This window comes from Pleurodeles waltl, chromosome 9, assembly GCF_031143425.1.
Source record: "Pleurodeles waltl isolate 20211129_DDA chromosome 9, aPleWal1.hap1.20221129, whole genome shotgun sequence".
Taxonomy (NCBI): Eukaryota; Metazoa; Chordata; class Amphibia; order Caudata; family Salamandridae; genus Pleurodeles; species Pleurodeles waltl.
In genome coordinates this window covers 455,630,952-455,651,905 of record NC_090448.1, presented here as the reverse complement: position 1 = coordinate 455,651,905, position 20,954 = coordinate 455,630,952, and the positions used below count along the sequence as shown (strand labels likewise).

Here is a 20,954-nt window from a genome sequence, read left to right as displayed (position 1 = left end):
ATGGATTATGTCTCTTACCGAACTCAGGGAACTCGCTGCACAGGCAGAACTGACACCACACACCGGAGCACATGCCCTCGTGTCAGACCAAGTCTGTTTATAACCACTGATGCATGCAACTAACAGAGTAGCTTTTAGGTTCTGAATGTGGTTTGCAGCTTTACCTCTCTTTAACCATGGCGTCTGTGATTTAATCACACTGTGTACATTTAGGGAGCTTCGCAGACCCCCAACGTGCCCAAAACTTAGAGGCTGGTTATGGACTGCATTACGTAACCTTGTAACAAGGGCCAAAAACCGACCCATTTGTGATTCATGTCATTCTTGGTGTTGGCAGTCCTTATAAGCATGCCAACAGTACACATATGGCGCATGTTGGTCAAAAATACAAATAACTCTAGTATTCAGGTTAATTTTAAGAAAGGAAAGCGCCCCATCTGCACTGACTAGTGTGATTTACGAAAGATCAACTGTCAAACTTGACATTTTCTTTCACACTGATTCAAATTTCATCAGATGAGTTTCTTTCTGCTTGCAGAGCCAGTTAGGAATTTACAAAGCCAATAGCTGTAACTCAAGCAAATGCGAGACCCATTCCATTGGAAATGCTTGTTCTGGCTCCGGTTGGGTCCTTCTTTCTCCCTTAAATACAGATTTGCTGTATTTCTCGTTCTTCCTCTTTCATGTGTGCGTTTTACCTCTGGTGCACTAGGAAAGTATATGAGGCAGAAAACAAGTGCTGGCTCCCAAAACTCATCCGTCACCTGTTCATCGCTCGGCAAGGACACTCACGGGTTCAGTGCAAAGCTTGCACGACGCACGTTGTACAGGGGGCGGCTGCCATCATGACGTAACCGCAGATCACGTGACATGCACAGCTACTCCAAACGCAGCCTCCTTCCGCGAACCGCTAGCAAGATCATGGCAGACAAGAAGGAAGCGCCGATCTCTGGCTTCTCTGTGCTAGGTAGAGCCTTGTCCCGCACCAGCCTTTATGGGGTGGAGGCCGAGGTGGTGGCAGGGCAGCCAACGACGCCCCCTTCCACGAAGTGTGGAGAGGCTCGGACACCGGCTCGCAGCCGGAACCTGTCCAGCAGCCGCAGCATCTCGGCTTCTCAAGAGAGACTGAGCGGGATCGCCTCCGAGGTCCGAGTGCTAGTTCTCCTCACCGGCGGCACCATCGGAATGACCATGGAGGACGATGGTAAGGAGCTGCATCGAATATGAGATATCTGCTTGGGTGAAATATTTCGACACACGTCCTTTCCCAAGGAGCACCGTAATTAACATTACCCCAAAACATTCTCGAGTGATTCCGTACTTCATGTTTGTAAAGGAACGGACTTTATTTTTACATTTCTCAGCTAAAATATAAATGGCAACATTTTCTGTAATTCTGCACGTTCCCCTCTGAGACTTTTTTGTTTTCTTTGTGAAACTAATACATATACTCCAGTTTGGAACAACTCCACTCCTTACTTTAATAATAAATCATAATTTGACTCTCTTGAAAATGCGACATTCTTGGAGTTCAAATCGGGCACCTTTACCCTCGTAGATGTAAAATGTAAACACTTTAATTTTAGTCGCGTGTGACAAAGCGGACTGCAGTTTAGGCGGGCCCTGCACGTGTTGACTTGTAGGATTTTCATTGCATTCCGTTTCCAGGAAAGGGCTTGCTCAAGGGCACTACAGGTCATCGGCATAGAATTACATTAGTAAGAGATGGGAGCCTACTCTGCGTTGTGCATGCACTGAAGATATGAGGGGTCTGGCTGAGCGATAAGTGCATATTGCAAGAGTATCAGGCATGATTACACAACCACAGAGCACCATATAGTTAAAAGGCTTTTTAGGACAGGGCTGCTATCATAACATTTACATACATGAATGTATATCCACGCCTCACTACAGTGAGGGCATCTGCCCTTACTTGGACTTTATAGTTTAATTGATAAGGGGATGCGTTAGAGGTTCGACGTACCTCTTGACTGCACTTAGAGTGATTCCACAATAACCTTAACATAAATACAACATAACGCTTTTGGAGTTGATAATCTTTACGCACCATGACCCGTTTGGCCATGATTTAACCACACCTTTTCGTAAAGTGAAAATGTTTATTTCCCTAGATTAGCAATGCTAATATCATGTAGATTAGTCTCAAAAGCAAATGATAAACACATGAATAATACCTACTGGTCGAATCTTTTAAAGAATCTCAATTCAACCAAAGCATTTGCAACCAAGCATTCAAGAGTTACAGTACAAATTAATAACAAAAATAACTGCACAATAAAAATGTCATGTATTTAGATTCAGCAGGTGAACAATTTCAACTCTTTGTTAATTGCAATTTAACATTTCCAGCACTCCCTAACTAACCTTCTGATTAGAATAGCATGTTTGGACTTCATGCAAAACTATTTTTGTCAAAGTTAATTTAGAAAAACATCTAACTATGGCTCTATCAAAATAGCGGTTGGTACCTAGAAACAAAGAACAAATCTTCAACGAGAACAATAGCATTTTGTTATACCTCTCCTCTAGTGCATCAGCAAGCTGCAATTCTCTTTGTCAGTTGGACATCCGTCTGGTCAGCTTCAGCAATGGGGTAGCGAAAGGGAATGGCTCACACATGGAACTCTAAGCTATCTGAACCATTTAAGAAACAATCTCTAAGGGGTCAGCATCCACTATTAGCAATTTAAGCAATAAAGTCAAAGATAGAAATAAAATCATCGGGAACTGTTCAGCTCCTCAGACAGAACCTCTACGGGAAAAATCAGAATAGGATAAAGCTCTCTCTCCTTTCTGCAGTCGGGCTAAGTTAGAATGTCCTAAAGAATCTTCCCACATTGTCATTAGTCAGAAAATCATACGTTTACAGTTAGTCCAATAGAAATTAAACCCATATCTAAGATATAACTAAACTGTCTTTAACACAACGATGATTGGCTCCTCTTGTCCTGTTCCCATTGTCAGACTCGTCAGGTAACTTTCTTGTTGCAATCAGTACTCCAGTCAGTGCATCTATTGTTAGTTCCCGGGAACATTGCTGTCTCACGCATCAAATCTACAATGTTGCAATTTCTAGTACAAGAAATTCTAGCAGGTAGTTCTCAAGAGAAAGTTAAAGACATTTGCTAAACGTTTGGGCAGCACAGTGCGAACAATGAAAGCATTAAATCTCTGGCCATACATTTCCCATTATTTGATTAAACATTTCAGCTTAACATGAGATTGTACAGACTAGGTCCAAACGTCACTAATTTAAGGCCTATAGTAAAATAAGCAAATACATAGCATGAAACTGTTAATGTGGCACTACTATAATTTTTTTTCTCTACACATGCACTTTGACCAATAATAATATGCACTATCTAAAAGAAATACGTATTTAATGACGGCCATTCAAGTGGGCACATTTTCCAAGTCAGACATTATTTTCTATATTAGCCTAATTCTATGCAAATTCTTAACCCATAAAAATCATTAGTAATTAATTCAGCTTTCGCACTACTACATAGTAAACTACCTGTCAGTCCCCCTTCCCTTAAAGATTCCCACCCTAAAATGTCAAACCCATCCTCAAGAAGTCCCCCGCAGTACACTTTTTTATCTCTCAACCGTTCTTACCACAGCTACTTCACACAAACCAGTCACAAAACCCCAAAATCTCAACACCCCTTATCTATTGTCAACCAGAAAAACCTTGGTAACATCTTTTTCTTGACCCTCTTCCCCCAGACCTTTTCTAGATAAACATTTCCGAACAGTTGGTAAGCGTGCACAATTGGCACAATAATGTGTACGTGTGAAAACACCTTTAATTCTCTCATGGCCCTGTTAAGTTTGCGACGCACATTGTCAGAGGTATTGCTATTTAGAGTACCTCACCAGACTCTCCTGCGTGCAGACTGTCCGGACAATACATGGGCCAGCCCAGATGTCTTACTCCTGACATAAGTATAATTTGCACCGTTATGATGCACTGCTTATGACATCTGAAATCAATGGCGGTACAAGTTCCACTAATGTTTCTTATGGGGAAAAAGAGTTTGGATGGTATTTAATGGAATTTTATGGCACTGGCGTTTTGTCCAACAGCACATTCTGTGACTTGCGTTTCCTAATTAGAATGTTTTAAAAAATGTGGTATGGCAGAAAGTAGCACACTTGATCTAGGTCACCTTGGTTGCTATGCAATAAAGTATGTAAAGGAACCATCTGCCATTTACGGTTTATGGAACCCAGAACACTGGTATGTTAAAAGTAGTTTTATAATGGAAATAAAAGGTATTTGTGGTAAGGGGCAAACGGGTAGATGGAAATGAAGGATATAAACCTAGGTATTCGCTTGTTAGTTTACCAGTTCGCCTCATAAAAACTGGGCAGTACCACAGATGCCAGGTGTACAGAATTTCCCTTTTATAGCTGTCTGTTGTTGAGGACCTTCTGCCTCTGGTAAAGTGTGTGTGTGTGTGTGTGTGTGTGTGTGTGTGTGTGTATATATATGTGTATATATATATATATATATATATATATATATATATATATACAGGGAGTGCAGAATTATTAGGCAAATGAGTATTTTGACCACATCATCCTCTTTATGCATGTTGTCTTACTCCAAGCTGTATAGACTCGAAAGCCTACTACCAATTAAGCATATTAGGTGATGTGCATCTCTGTAATGAGAAGGGGTGTGGTCTAATGACATCAACACCCTATATCAGGTGTGCATAATTATTAGGCAACTTCCTTTCCTTTGGCAAAATGGGTCAAAAGAAGGACTTGACAGGCTCATAAAAGTCAAAAATAGTGAGATATCTTGCAGAGGGATGCAGCACTCTTAAAATTGCAAAGCTTCTGAAGCTTGATCATCGAACAATCAAGCGTTTCATTCAAAATAGTCAACAGGGTCGCAAGAAGCGTGTGGAAAAACCAAGGCGCAAAATAACTGCCCATGAACTGAGAAAAGTCAAGCGTGCAGCTGCCACGATGCCACTTGCCACCAGTTTGGCCATATTTCAGAGCTGCAACATCACTGGAGTGCCCAAAAGCACAAGGTGTGCAATACTCAGAGACATGGCCAAGGTAAGAAAGGCTGAAAGACGACCACCACTGAACAAGACACACAAGCTGAAACGTCAAGACTGGGCCAAGAAATATCTCAAGACTGATTTTTCTAAGGTTTTATGGACTGATGAAATGAGAGTGAGTCTTGATGGGCCAGATGGATGGGCCCGTGGCTGGATTGGTAAAGGGCAGAGAGCTCCAGTCCGACTCAGACGCCAGCAAGGTGGAGGTGGAGTACTGGTTTGGGCTGGTATCATCAAAGATGAGCTTGTGGGGCCTTTTCGGGTTGAGGATGGAGTCAAGCTCAACTCCCAGTCCTACTGCCAGTTCCTGGAAGACACCTTCTTCAAGCAGTGGTACAGGAAGAAGTCTGCATCCTTCAAGAAAAACATGATTTTCATGCAGGACAATGCTCCATCACACGCGTCCAAGTACTCCACGGCGTGGCTGGCAAGAAAGGGTATAAAAGAAGGAAATCTAATGACATGGCCTCCTTGTTCACCTGATCTGAACCCCATTGAGAACCTGTGGTCCATCATCAAATGTGAGATTTACAAGGAGGGAAAACAGTACACCTCTCTGAACAGTGTCTGGGAGGCTGTGGTTGCTGCTGCACGCAATGTTGATGGTGAACAGATCAAAACACTGACAGAATCCATGGATGGCAGGCTTTTGAGTGTCCTTGCAAAGAAAGGTGGCTATATTGGTCACTGATTTGTTTTTGTTTTGTTTTTGAATGTCAGAAATGTATATTTGTGAATGTTGAGATGTTATATTGGTTTCACTGGTAATAATAAATAATTGAACTGGGTATATATATTTTTTTGTTAAGTTGCCTAATAATTATGCACAGTGATAGTCACCTTCACACACAGATATCCCCCTAACATAGCTAAAACTAAAAACAAACGAAAAACTACTTCCAAAAATATTCAGCTTTGATATTAATGAGTTTTTTGGGTTCATTGAGAACATGGTTGTTGTTCAATAATAAAATTAATTCTCAAAAATACAACTTGCCTAATAATTCTGCACTCCCTGTGTGTATGTATATATATATATATATATATATATATATATATATATATATTCTACCAACTGTTATCAATTACCAACAAATGCTCACCCAAAGCGTCCCTTTATTTTTATATATATATATATATATATATATATATGACGCTTTGGGTGAGCATTTGTTGGTAATTGAGTGGCACTTTGTCTGTCTTAATTCTCTGCAAAGGCTTTTCTCCCCTTTTCTCTATTTTTTTTGTTTATTTTCCTGTCCCTAGAGTATTCCCTCGTTATCATCCTTTTCCTTGGATCCATCCATGGTTAATATTAGGGAATGCATATTATTCATTGCTAGCACCCTATTCCCCATTCAGTTATACCTCTCACATCTTTAAAACTCCCTCCTACTACCACTTTTCCCCTCCCTCCAGCCCTCAGTTTTATTTCAAATGTTCGTTGTGGTAATTAAAATCAAATTATCTTTCAAGGGTCTGGATGGAGCATACTACCAGCTACTTGTTTATTTTAATTTTGCTTTTCTGTACGTCTTTATAATTTAATATGCTGCTCAGAAATGGCCATCAGTCATCCTTGCACAATAAAATTAATTCAAACAAAAACCCAAAGTGATAGCTGGTGTGGCCAGTGTGTGTACAGACGGTGTTCCATCACAGCGCATGCACTGATTGTCTTATTGGACTACTTTTTGTTTTTCAGAAAACGTGTTCGCTACAGTCAGGTATGCGTGCACGAGCATTGTGATGCACTGGCAGCCACCTCGGAACATTTTGTTTTGTCAAAGAAGCATTTCTCGATGGCCTGTGTATTTATTTGTACTGTGATCCACCAACAGTTATTGTATCTTTGTATAAAAACGTGTTTTGCAAATGAGCATTGGTAAGATCAGTAGTTTGGCTTTCTCACTATAAAGGTGGGATTCATTTGCTCTGCCAGTCCTTGATTTTTATCTCAAGTTTCCATTGAAATTTTGTAAGCGCTTTTTGACCTTCCGACAAAAGAGAAGTGATAATTTCAAAGAGAGAAGAAATACAGAAAAGGGAAATGGTAGGCAAAAGGTACAATTGCAGGCCATAAGCGGATTAGACAGATAGGCCCCAAAGCTCCCTTAAAAACTGTTTCCTTGAAGGGTGAACATGAAGGCATTTCAAGAAGGCGCATTGGTTTGTACATGACCCATCCCCAAAGCGCCTCTGAGGGAAAATTTTAAGACTGTTTTTCATGTAGGTTGTTGGAATTTAAAATGTCTGTAAAATGCTCACGACTCGTGCCCATGCAACTCTGTATACGAGGCAGAGGGCTTGCAGGTCTGTCCTCTATTGCATGGCTATTCATTTTATTGTTGTACAGTGCCAGTCACTAACAGGCCTGCTTTATTGATTTGGTGACTTTATGCATAGATGTGTGCTGATAGCTGCCGGAGTGAACGAGTGGTTGGAAGAATTACCTAGTGCATGGATGGGTGAATAGATTGGTATGTACAAAGTCCGATGGCTGCATGAATAGATGAATGCATAGATGTGGACTGATCATTGTATGTATAGTGTATTTATAAAGCGCATTCCAGCCCAATGGCATCGAAGCGCTGACTAGGGTGAGGCAGTGCCATTTCTGCGAAGAGAATCAGGGTCCGGCCTTATCGTGGGAAAAGCCAGGTCTTGACCCGTTTCCTAAAAGTAAGGTAGTTGTGCTCTCTCCTAAGTTCCAGCGGGAGTGAGTTCCAAATCTTTGCAGCCGCGATAGTGAAAGCTTTGTCACCCCACTTCACCTTCTTGGTGCGGGGGACTTGAATTTGATGGGTGCTGGCAGAACGCAGCAGTCTTTTGGGTCTGTACCACTGTAATTTAGCCGTCAAATACTTAGGTCCGATCCCATGGGCGGCTTTATGAGAAATAGAGGGCTTTGAAAGAAATCTGTTGGACTACCGGAAGCCAGTGTAGACTTTTAAGGCTCTCCTTAGCAGAAGCCGATCGTGGCAGGTTCAATAATAATCTAGCAGCTGTGTTCTGCATCAGCTGCAATTTATTAAGTGATCCTTTGTCCATATTGAGCAAAAGAGCGTTACCGTAATCCAGTCTGGACAGGACCAGGGCCAGAGTAGCAATAGTTCTCCATTGTTTTAGGATATAGGGAAAACATTTCTTCAGTTTTTTCAAAATCCACAAGCAGGTTTTAATGGTCTGATTGACCTGGGGTTTAAAAGATAAATCGTCGTAAAAAAGTAGTCCTAAATTCCTTGAGGTGGAAACCGGCGTAGGAGGGGTGCCACACTCTTTAGGCCACCAATTAGAGGGCCACTGTTCCCTGCTTATCCCAAAGCAGAGAATCTCTGTTTTTTCACAGTTCAATTTTAACCAGTTGGCCTTCATCCAGCTGTTTACAGCTAACATACAAGCGTTAAAACGAGCCGCAACTTCCTCCACGTCTTTGTTGATAGGAATGATAAGTTGTGTATCTTCTGTGTAGGAGGTTGGGATGAAGCCAAACGAGCGTATTAATTCTGCCAAAGGGGCCACATAATCATTGAGTAGAGTAGGGCTGAGCGACGAGCCCTGCGGAACCCCGCATGGCAAAAGATAAGCGGGGGGGGATCAGAAATCTCCACTGCTTACTGTAGACCACCTATTGGTTACGAAAGATTCAATGAGCTTAAGGGCTTGATCCCTGATACCTATATGATGTAGACGTTCTAGCAGAATATGGGGTGCAGTGGTATCAAAAGCTGCTGACCGGTACAACAGAACCAGAAAGACACCCTGTCCCTCATCTACCAGTCTACGAATAGTGTCTGATGAACAAATGAGAGCAGATTCAGTACTGTGTGACTTCCGGAATCCATGTTGAGAGATATCTAAGCCCCCTGAATCTAGCAAGAAGTTGACCAATTCTTTATTAATATATTTTTCAAAGATTTTGGCCAGAAAAGGAAGCAAAGCTATTGGGCGTAGGTTAGTTAATTTGGCGTACTTTCCAGTTACCTTCTTTTTTAGGGGGATAATAATAGTCTCTTTCCATGCAGTTGGATATATGCTGGAAGTGAGGACCTCCTGAAAGATGGGGACCAACGCAGATGCCGCCAACTCAGGGACCAATTGAAGAATGGCAGGGAGGCAGGGATCTAACGGGGAACCTGATTTAAATTTGAGGAGCAGCTTACAGATTGCATCTTGAGATGGAGATTTGAACTTTGAGAGTGAACAAGGATTATCAAGGGTGGCAGTGAGTGAGGCGCAGGGGAGCATCGACGTAGCATCCATGGGGAAAAAGTTCCCCTGAGCCTTATCCGAAATAAAGCTAGAGTAAATGTTTAAAATGTTTCTTTAATTTTTTTTAGCTATTTTATTGCAGAAGTCTTGAGAGTTCTCCAACTTGGGTGTACCAAGGGGAGTGGTAAGGGTGTTAATAACTCTAAATAACTCTCTAGAAGAATTGGCCGCCTCTCTAATTCTTAACGTGTAGTAATCTGATTTCGCCATAAAATATGCCTCTTTGTAGTTATTTAAGGCCAATTTTAAATTAACTTTCTCTCTGGCACTAGGATTAAGTCTCCAGCGGCGCTCCTGCTGTCGATTTTTATTTCTTCTGAAGTAATTTAAGGTCCTTAGAGAACCATGGTCGGCTGGGGTGTTTTCTGATACGTGGTGCATAAGCCTTCAGAGAGGCTAATGAGTCAATAGCCAAAGTGATTCCCTGATTAAAACGCGCAAACGGCGGCAAAGCAGACACATTTGGATCCTTCCAACTGTGTTTTAATGCCGTTTCCAGGGATTCAGCTTTAATGCTTTTCCATTGTCTTATCAATTTGTTCGGAGGTTTGGGAATGATAAAAGGCTGTCTCAGTGAATTGAATGGTCAGTCCAGTCTAACTGGGTAGTCATGAACTTTAATCCCTCCTCAGGATGGGTAAAAAGCCCATCGAGGATGTGGCCAGCTATAGGAGTAGCCGGACCCCCCTTTAAGACCCAATCCAAAGAGGCCATGAGATTAAGAAATTCGGTGACCAGCAGATTGCTCATATCATCAAAATGAAAATTGAAATCCCCTAATATAATGGCTTTAGGGGCCATAATTAGAGGTTCCAACAAATCAGTCCATTTCAAAAGGAACTTAGGAAGGGGACCAGGAGGACGGTAGATTAAAAGACTTTCTGAGACTAAAGAGCTGCTGTAAAAAAAGTTTAAAAACCATAGTTTTACATACATCTGAGGTGCAACTCGTGCCATTCCAGGTACAAGTGAGGTCTGACCTACAAATAGCCAGTCCTCCTCCTCTGCCCGTAGTCCTATGTAACCTATAGAAGGAGTAGCCTGCGGGAGAGGCCTCAATGAAGTCCGGATCCGAATCCAGCCTAGCCCAGGTTTCAGTTATAAAAAGGCAGTCTCTATTGAAGGTGGAAATAAGTTCACTAATAATTTCAAATTTATGCTTGGGAAGGGATCTAGCATTGATGAGGGCAAAGGATCCCTTTTTCCTAATGTCCCTTATGCCCCCACTATTAGCATGATCCATCTTATTCCTTCCTTCCCCCTAAACTCTATGCTCTTCTACTGTTAGTGGCATAAGCGGAGACCAATTACAGCGCGCACATTTCCAGGGGGCAGAATTACCAGGCATAAGCGTATGAGGGCAAGAAATGCCGGCCAAGCTGCGGAGATCTGAAGAGGCATGCATGGCTCTTTTAGAAAAAGATGTAAAGTCCCTGGCCCTCTGGCCCGTTCTGGTGCGGACGGGCGCAGACAGGCATGCCTTTGGCGCAACAGTGGCGCGCCCGTGTTGCTGCCTCCATTTTATCCCCACTTGAGAAACTGGACCGCTAACCAGCAGGAAGCGGTCCCCGCCGGAAAACAGGAAGTGGGCTCTAACGGGCCCAAACTTCCTGAAAGGTCCGCAAACTAAAAAGGACCCCCAGTCAAAAGAAGAAAAACATTCCCCAAGAGGAGCGCCGATAAAAGGTAAAAGCGCTCGTAAAAAACAGTTCTCTAGTAAAGGGTAAAAGCGCTTGTAAAAAAACAGTTCTCTAGTCGTGTTTAAAAAGAAACCATGAATCCATAAAAAGTGAAACAGTGCCAACAGCACTATAAAAGAGAATAAAAACACTGATTCCAAAATACCACTAAATTATTTAAATTACAAATGCAAATAGGTGCACGGACACAGCGCGCTCACCTTAGTCTGCGTGGCCGTGTTGCTGCCTCCATTTTATCCCCACTTGAGAAACTGGACCGCTAACCAGCAGAAAGCGGTCCCTGCCGGAAAACAGGAAGTGGGCTCTAACAGGCCCAAACTTCCTGAAAGGTCTGCAAACTAAAAAGGACCCCCGGTCAAAAGAAGAAAAACAGCCCTCAAGAGGAGCGCTGATAAAAGGTAAAAGCGCTCGTAAAAAACTGTTTTCTAGTCGTATTTAAAAAGAGACCATGTACAACTGATTCATCTCATGCGTTCAGTGAATGAGATTCATTCACTAAAATAATTCTCATTAATCTACTTCTATCAGTTTTATGTCCATTAAAACTGCGATTAGTGCCATATGTCAAAGTAAATGTCCTTGTTGGTCGTCGGTTTTCACTTTTGTTACCTTCCAAGCTGCATGTATATAAGATGCTACCGCCAGAAAAGTGTCTTCTGTTCGGTAGCTGTGCCTCCCTACATCATCTAGTGGTATCTTCGAACATGCAGTGACTTTTCACGTAGCAGCATTATGTTAGTGATTGCTTTGGTTGTTCCAAATAAACGTTTGCATTGATCTGAGTTGTTAAGAGACTTACCAGTGAATTCGTTTTTTAAAATTGTTAAGTTAATTAAAATTGTTACAAAACAGCACCACTTTAAAAAAAAAAAAAAAAACAAAAAAAAAAACTTTAAGAGCAAAATAACTTGCCTCTTATTACTCTAAGGATGGCTTCGGCCGACGAGCGCTCAAGCATTGTATTGATCCTGCAAATGACAAAGATAAGCAGAGCCATTTTTGTGTGTGTGAGAATTGTTGCTTCCAGTGGGCGGTGTCAAGACATGCAGATACCATGATAGGTATATAAAGATGTGTAATCTAACTTTATGGAGCCTAAAGCCCACATTTTTAGCTCTGGCTTTCAAGACTGCTTTAGTTTTGTCACCGTATAATTGCTTTTCCAAAACTATCATATGTAATATACATACACAGATGGCCCTTGGCACAGTGGACTACAACCATTGGTTTAGTAAACGGTTATTCATATTTTGGTCCCACCTACCACAGCATGATGAAACGAGTCAACCCACTTAAGTCATTGTCTCTTTTCACTTTGAGTGACTGCATTTCTGATCACTAAATATAAATGCTGGTCAGTTAACATTACCAGGACTTGAGTTCATGACTTAAGATACTATTTTTTTTTTTCCAGCAACCTGATCGATTTTGCAGTCTTCTTGTACTAAAAGAAGAAAACCTCTCCACCTATTTAATTTAAAACAAGATGCAGCTCCTTCTCTTCACAATGTGCTGTACTACTGCATGACCACATACATGCTTGTTTCCAGAAAGATCTCACACCGAAGTGGCTTGTAATCTGTATTTTCACCAGCTTTGAAAGTAATAGAAACCCCATCCAATCGTGCCACCTGGTCCTAACCAGTACTCAAGCTTACAGTGCCACCTGTTAACCTTGAACATGCAGAGTCTCTGGTTGGAGAGAATGGGGCGCAGTTTTTTTTTTTTTTTTTAATGTGCCAACAAACCATAATTCTTTGGTAAAGACCATAAATCTTTGTCACAGCATAATGGTGCATTTATTAACTGCAGCTTCTAGGCCTCCTGTGGTACCGATGTATGAACTGGTAGACTCCTTAACCTCGTTCCCTCCTTTGTTACTTTTGCAGTGTCTTTGCTGTTAGGCATCCCAAGGCCTACTGGTATGAAACCTAACTTTCCCAAGATGTTCAACAAAAACATATCCTTGCCCACTACAGACAGATGGACCACCTTCTTCGCCGAGTACCCAGGAACCCAAAGGATCGAGCCCACACATAATGAAATCCCAGTCCATGTTACTGCAACATTTTCGCATTGCAATGAGCTTTCTCCTAGATTTCTAAATTGGCCCTTGGTCTTCAGTCCCTTTCCATTCGAACGTGGTATGATTTCCAACCATAGGATATCTCCGAACCCCAGCAATCTGACTACCCTAGTAATGTGTTATGTTGTGTTGCAGTGGTTTCTCTTTTTATCTTCTGTTATGTTTTGTTAGGTTTGATTTTGTTGTGTTTTTATTTTGTCATGTGCTGTATGTAGTTGTATAGCGCATGATTGGTGTGGTTGGGTTTCCTGGCATTGAAGCAGGAGCTGTATAGGCTGAACCAGGGCTAGATCAAGATCCAGGCCTTTAGTTTCTTGTGAAGCTCAAGAACTGAGGAGTCGTCTCTGGTGTGCAGGGTAAGGTAATTCCAGGCTTTGGGACTGAGGTAGGAGACGGTGCGTGGGACCAATGTTGTATAAGGCTTTGAGTGTGTGCGTGAGGTGTTTGAAGATTGCTCGTTTGTGGAATGGCAGGAAGTGCAGCTCTTTAAGGTGCAGGGTGATGTGAATGTGGGGAGGGAAGTATAGCCTGGCCGCTGTGTTTTGCATGGTCTGAAGTCTTTTGGTCAGTTGAACATTAATTCCTGCATAAGGTGCATTTCTGTAGTCCAGCTGACTGGTGATGAGGGCTTGGGTGGTGGTCCTGCGAGTGTTGGTAGGGAGCCTTTTGAAGATCTTGAGTGTGTGGAAGCAAAAGACAGAAACTGTGTTCACTTGGCCTGTTTTAGTCAGTTGGTTGTCCATAACTGTATGGGTTGTTGGAAGGGGTGTCGGTCAGAGTTCAGTAGACCACCAGATGGAGTGCCAGAGCTAGTTGTCTTTGCAGAAGATAACTACTTCTGTCTTTGTGTTGAGCTTGAAGCAGCTGCTTTTCATCCTTGTAGTGACTTGGGTCATGCACGTGGAGAAACAGCTGGTCCACGTTTTTGGTGGCTTTTTGAAGAGGGAGAGCATGAACTGAGCGCCATTTATGTGAAGACATGGGATGTATTATATGGTTTGGTTGTGCGACCTCACCATGTAATACATGTACCAACCACCTTGGGGCCTGAGGTTTCATTTATCAAACCTTCAGCTCAACCCTGGGTAGCTGTGGCTCTTGGCAGCATGGCTTACACAAAAAATAAAGTGTAAATCATTTTAACAACAACAAAGCAAATAAATAAAGAAGAAATTGATAAGTAACCAAAGTAATCTGACCTCTGTGTATTAAAATAGATTATTTTTTTAAACATCACACTGAAAGAGATAGACCAGCGGGTTCGAACAAATAAAATTTACCAGGTATATTAAATCGAAGCATTTTACTCAACTGGGAACAAGCATTGACAAATTAAACAAACTTGACAGAAAATATTTCACCCAAACTTTGGGCTAGTTGTATTGCGATCACTTTAGGTGACCAACTCCAGTAGTGATCCAGTCAGGGGGACAAGCAAGGTTCTCAGAATCTGTTACCTTTGCGGGTGAAGCAGTTTCCTTGACAGTGCCAGGCACTTTATCCCCTTTCCAATGAATTCCTATGGAAGTGTTCCTAATGCGAGGTATGAAACATGGTGAAGATGCTCATGGTTGCTGTAGATGCCACGCGGTCTACAGGGGTCTTCCTGCAGCTACTCCTCAGTCCACAAAAGGAGTGAGACTGTCCCGGTCACAGGGTCCACGTGCTCGTAGAAGTCCAGTCGCCACTAGGCTACCAATTGCCCGGTATCGCGGTCACAACCAATTCCTTCCCTGGGTGATAACTCTGCTTCTGAGCTACCATGCTGCACTCCAACTCTCCCGGGTTCACCGAACTTGGGTGCAACTTTGAGCACAGAGTTCTGGTCTCTGGTGCTGCATGGTGGCCCTTAGTGTAGATCTGATGATTTTTGGTTACTAACGTACCCCAGCAGGCTTCTCAGTTGTTGTGTCCCTGTGCTGTGACTAGGTCAGCTAACTGCCTCTTGGAGTCTCTTACCTTTGGCTGTGCTCTGGAGACAACTTTTGCTTTAGACCGACATAGAGACAAGAGTCCCTCTCCACTGCTAGCCACCAAATTCCGCAGGTGTTCTCCATGCTACATGCCAGTGCAGCATTTGCCGGTTCCACCATCCAGCAGGGCAATCCTTCTTCTTTTGGTCCTTCCTCCACTCCAGGTGAAATCTGAGCCCTAGGCACCAGGGTTGCCCTATTTATGTACAGAACCCCCCCCCCCCCACCCCCGCCAAGGTAGAATGTGGTGGTAGCTAAGGGGCTACAAGGTTCCCACCCTCCTGATGACCACTTCCTAGGAATTGTGGCATCTGGCTAACCCAGGATGCACCATTCTGCCCACTACCAAGATGGCCACACGCCCCTGAAAAAACTATTTAACAGGTTTCCACTCTCCTTCCCAGATGCTGGCCTAGTCTGCCTAAAGAATGGAGCAGATCCTGCCCCCAAGATTTCCCCATTAGTTCTTCAAAGGCGGCTTCAATTTTGAAGCTCGCCCTTTGGCTTCCTGAAAGAGTGAGGTAACACCCCTCCCAGTGCAAGCCCCTATTACCTCCTTTGTTGGGAGTCGTTAGCTTTCTGCCTTCCTGGGGAGACATGCTATCTCGGGTTCAGGCTCCTTGGGCAACTGTTAAGTTCACAGGAGACTGAAGGCATCAATGTGGTAACTTTGTAAATGTTGCACACTGTAATGTGCTAGATTCATTTTGACTTGAGAACTATGTCTGGCTTAATGTAACATGTTTTTGTCACCTTGGAGTATCAACTTTGGTCACACCGTTCAGGAGTTACCGCAGGTGAGGGGTCCGTGTGAAACCCTGCGCTTGCCAACACGGCGAACAGATTTTCCCACTGTATAAGCATCAATTTTGCGTTCTCATTGTTGGAACATGTAAAATACATGTTCTGCCCATGAAATATGCTGCTCCCTGCTTTCGGGCTCGGTAGGCCTGCCATAGGGTTGACTTACATATGTTTCAGGGGGACATCTGACTTTCCCATGGCTTGAAATGGCAGTCAGGGTAGCAGTTCAAAACCGCCCTTCCATTCTACAATGGCGGACTGTGAAACTCTTTTTATTCTTGTCATTGCCAGGGTGGCACAAACAGTGCCTCAGTCCTTGGGAGTGACTCTCTAACTTACAGGCCCTGGGTACCATATACCAGGGACTTACTGGTAACTCATGTAAGTTAGCCTATGCCAGTTGGGTATAGCAAATGCAACGTCCATGCCGTGGGGTCAGGACACTGGCACTGAGGTCTGGTTGCTGGTAAGGTCCACCAGCTATAATCTTTGGGGACTGGAACTTATTTTTACTCGTCCTATACTGACTGCGAGCAAGAAAGAAAAATACACATACTGGAAATGTGGGAGAGAAAGACTGAAAAGCTGGCACAGAGGGAGAAAGCAGGGACTGCAAGAGTGAGATAAAGAGGCAGCAGTGTCTGTTAGTAGATAAGAGGTCTCGGGTAAATTTAAGACTGGGTAGTCTTGGTAATCGGAACCCCTGGGATCCACATCCGTTGTAGACTCCAAACTACCTGCGTCTTCCATGCATAAGAATATTGTTTGTGGGTGGATGGAGCCAAAGCTTGTTGTATAAAGCGAGCAGCTTCTGCTGAAATACCTTTGATTTGTCCATGGCTCCTCATGTATTCCAGGCCATGAGAACTAATTTACTTTGCAGGAGAAGAGGGTGAGGCAAGCCCACCAGGTCTGACGGGAGATCTGGGAAGACTGGTAGAAGAAGGGGGGAATGATAGACCTCTCCAGAAGGGTCAGGAACCAAGATTGGGTCTCCCAGGTGGTATTAGCCAAAACTAGTGTCACATGTTGCCATCAGACCTGAGCTGCAACCCTGTGTATCATTGTGAATGAAGGAATTGTTTAATTTAACCTTGATAGTCGAGTGGTAAAGAAAAGCATCTGTGGCCAGTGCTGATGGGTCCGACCTCCAGCTGTATAAATCAGTTAACTGGCAGTTCAGTCTTGATGTGAAGAGTTTCACCTGACACAGGCCCATGACCCAAAGCGCTATCTGATGGAAGGCGAGATCTGGTGACTCTTAATCTATTGATATACCGGGATGCTGATACATTGCCCATCTGGATGTGTTGGGGGAGGGAAGGGGGTGGTGTTAGGATATTGATGACAAATGACAATCCCAATTTTTGAACAAGGGATGTCCAGGGCAGGTGTGTGAGAAGTGTGCCCTTTTGTTGTACCAACAGAATCTTATTGTCGAGGTATACACTATTTCGAATGCCCATTTCCCTCAACTTTTCGACCACAGGTTTTTAGAAGTTTCTTAAACACCAAAGGGCTCAGGATAGCCCAAAGGGAATGGTCCAGTATTTTAGCCATTGGTATTGAAGAAAGCACCTGTGGGGAGGAAAGATGGGAACAGTGGAATAGGAGTCATTCAGATCCAGACGCACTGTCCAGCCCCTTTCTAGGAGTAACTCACGAAGGAGATTAATACCTTCCATTTTGAACTGGCGGTAAACTACCCATTGGTTGAACTGCCTCAGATTGAGCACTAGTCTCTGACCTCCACCTTTCCTTTGGACCAGAAATGTATTGCTGCAGAAGCCATTGGGGTGAGGCCAAGAATGAGCAATAGCAGGTTTCCTCAGGAGTTCCTGAATCTATAGAACTCTTATCTTGTAGGGAAAAATAGAGCGGGGAAGGGTCTGAACCATGGTCTGAGTAAGTTCTATGAAATAACCTTGAACAGTGTTTAGAACCCAAGAGTCTGAGGAAATTTTGGCCCAATTGTGAACAAAATGCCTAAGCCTCCCCCCCCCCCCTTCCTACCATCCCCAAAGGAATGCCAGATAAGGAAAAAGGAATTACCTGTTTGTGAGTTTAAGGTCTGGCCACCTCGTTGACACCTTTGTTGTAGCAGCCTTGGAAACTCTTGGATCTGGAGAGGAAGAAGCTGCCTTGCAGATTCCCTCGGCTATGGAAGCCAAACCCTTTCTGAGGACCTTGAGAGGCAGAGCGGTGACCAGTTGTCCTCAGCCAGTCCACCATAAAAAGGGGTTGAAAACCTTCTTTAGAGATGTTTGGCCTTTGTCAAGGAACACCAAAGTGTTGACAAACCTTCCAATGTCTTTGACAAAACAATCTCCGAAGATGGGGGAAGGGTCTGCTGTTGTCAGATTTAAAAAATCTGAGTTAGCGGAGGTGTCGGGCATTTGAGAGTGCAGCAACTATGTGGCACTATAAGTATGTTCCCCCAGGATCCCTTGTGAAAGTTTGGTAATGTCTGAATGGGGACAATGGGAAGAGGGGTCAGAGTCTGGAAGGGATTGAGAGGGCCCAGAGAGCAGAGGGGTGGGATAAGGAGCTAAAGGACAGCTAGATAATTAGTCAAGGCGTTTAGCAATAGGTTGTCAGGCTAAAGAGTGTGTTGCCCAAAGAACACTGGGCTGAGTGGTCAGTCACCTTCACCAGGCCATCATCAAGAAAGTAGCCTTCCTCCTTATCAGGCCCGTAGGCCTCATAATTAGGGCACCGGGTTTTATGGTATATACTTTTTACATTTCCATCTGTATTTATCCATATTTATTTTTTGGCCATATTATTAGTATATATCCACATATATTTTGTGGTTTTGCGTATCAGTGGAGTCAGTAATGGTACATTTACACGTTTATTTAACTGATAAACATGTACTCCTACTTTAATACCTGTCACCTTTTAGCAAATTCAACAGCTAAATATAGCAAAACAGTGCACCCACAGGTAAATATTAGCAATTTACTACTAATATATTGTACCATATACCTGTGCTTAAAGATATCTTGATCTGTGTTTTTTTTTTTTTTTTTTTTTTTTAACTCCCCATGCTATCTATCTGCTCATATGTTGTCTTGAAATTCTCAACAGATAGCATGGAAAGTCACTCATTAGAAGGCAATTTTCAGTAGTTTTCCACTTTTAGGTATATAGGCAAACAGGAAACACATTGTTTTCTGTCTGTAGAAATCAGTAGAAATGAAAACCAGGAACCTTACTCATAATCCTGATCAAGTGGCTCATAATCGGACATCTTTTAGGCATCCAGGAAATGGATTGAGCCAGTTTGAATCGGTCTCTGAAATGGTCCCCAGAGGGAACCAATAGGTCGAGTTCAGGAGTAGCAGGGGGGAAAAGTGACCCAATAAAGCACAGCAGATTGTTACAGTCCTGAAGGACGCAGGCCAGTGAGGGTGTTGAATGGGAGCAGAAGGATGGTAAAAGAAGCAGAAATTACAATATCTCCGTAATGCAGACAGTAAGAGCAACAATTTTGCCCAGAATATATTGAGTATTTATTTCTGGATCCCAGGGAAGGCACTACCATCCCTAAGCAGAGTCTGCTGAGCACAGATGGAGTGCATTGGCAAACTCGAAAGAGGACTACACGCAAATAGACCAATTGGGCTATTCCTATTCTTCTCTCTCTCCCGGGCGGTACTGTAGCCGATGCGTCTCTCCACAGACTAAAGGACTTGAAAAGGACTCTTGTTTAAAAGGTGAAGGGAAATGAGAGGCGTAACCTGTGCCTTAGGAGGGGGAAGAAAGAATGTGAAAAACAAACCACTGAGGAGGCTATTGTGGAGAGCAATGTTTTGAGCACGGAAGCGCATGTGAAATGAAAACAATAATGTAAGCACACTGATTTAAACGCTGTAACACCAAACAAATCAACCAGCCACCCTGGGTCACGTTTACCAGGTCAGAGTCTGGTCGGGGGGCAAGTTGCCTGAATTTGAGCCACTGAATTAGAGAGTAAGTCAACAACTGTATTGGTGCAACTTTAGCCATGCCTCGTTCTCACAGCAACATTAGCACTAATCTGTCCACTTACTAGATGGCGGAACTGCAAACTAGAGCAGCCTGATGTGTAATTGTTCACAAACTTCACCACCGCATGATTGTCTGACCATAGCATAATGTGCTTGTCTGTTCCTCCATATCAAGAAGGCAAGAACCTTTGGGGGAAATTTCCAGTATTATGCTTTTTGTTTTTCTCTTCTCTTTCCAGTGCCCTCGCTCCTTTGCAACACCCCATGCTGTGCCCAATAGTGTGCCAAAATGTTTGCTAACTGCTGTGTCACAGAACAGCTCGAGTTGCTTCATTGTCACTCAAAGCTCGCTCTGGTACAAGGTACCTTAAACTCTGATTATAAAAAAAAATAAAAAAAAAACCCTATCTCCAAACCTTTCTTGACCCCTACTTGACAGCCTTAACTTGTGGTAGGTCTTACACAGGCTCTTGGTGAGTCTCCCCAGTCATCTTGCAAATGCCATTGCGCAGGGATTATAATCCCTGCAAAATTGAGTCTACCATGTGGCTGCTGTTTTTCTCAGAGCATGGTCTTTGCTTTGCCTGTTATTGTCATTTGCTTGCCTCAGTTTGGTGACCTTGTCAGGTAGTAGCCAGCACACCCCATAGGCAGTGTTTTAAGAATGTCAGCTTTGTAGCAAGGCCTCTTCACTTGCCTTGCGCTAGCAAGACCCAAAATGCTTGCAAAAGAGACTGACATTGCCCTGCCTGAGTGTGCCATAAGAAAAAAGCACTGTACATCCTACCTCACGCTAGGTGCTGCTTATGCAGTGCCCTTTGTAAGAAGGTGGTGAACGTCTTAAATTATGCACACAATTTAGAACAGCCAATGGGCAAGCATTTGTCGAAATAGTATTGGCTGTCAACTTGGAAGTCCAATAATTGGAAACTTGTTGGAGGGGTTGGGGGAGGGGGCAGGGGGACTGATGGAAGCCAAAAGGCTGACTTACTGCTCATTTAACCATCGGTATGGACTTGCCT

At 43.3% G+C, this 20,954-nt stretch overlaps 1 protein-coding gene across 2 annotated transcripts in view; it reads left to right on the top strand.

The window, feature by feature from the left end:
* Positions 1-818: 818 nt before the first annotated feature.
* Positions 819-20,954, top strand: part of ASPG (asparaginase) — a 266,891-nt gene continuing 246,755 nt past the window's right edge. The window contains exon 1 of one of the 2 annotated variants that reach the window (XM_069207261.1): positions 819-1,204. In XM_069207261.1, coding sequence (XP_069063362.1) covers positions 871-1,204 — 334 coding nt within the window. In that variant the 5' untranslated portion in view covers positions 819-870. The remainder of the gene's footprint in view (positions 1,205-20,954) is intronic. The other variant, XM_069207260.1, reaches the window with a different exon arrangement.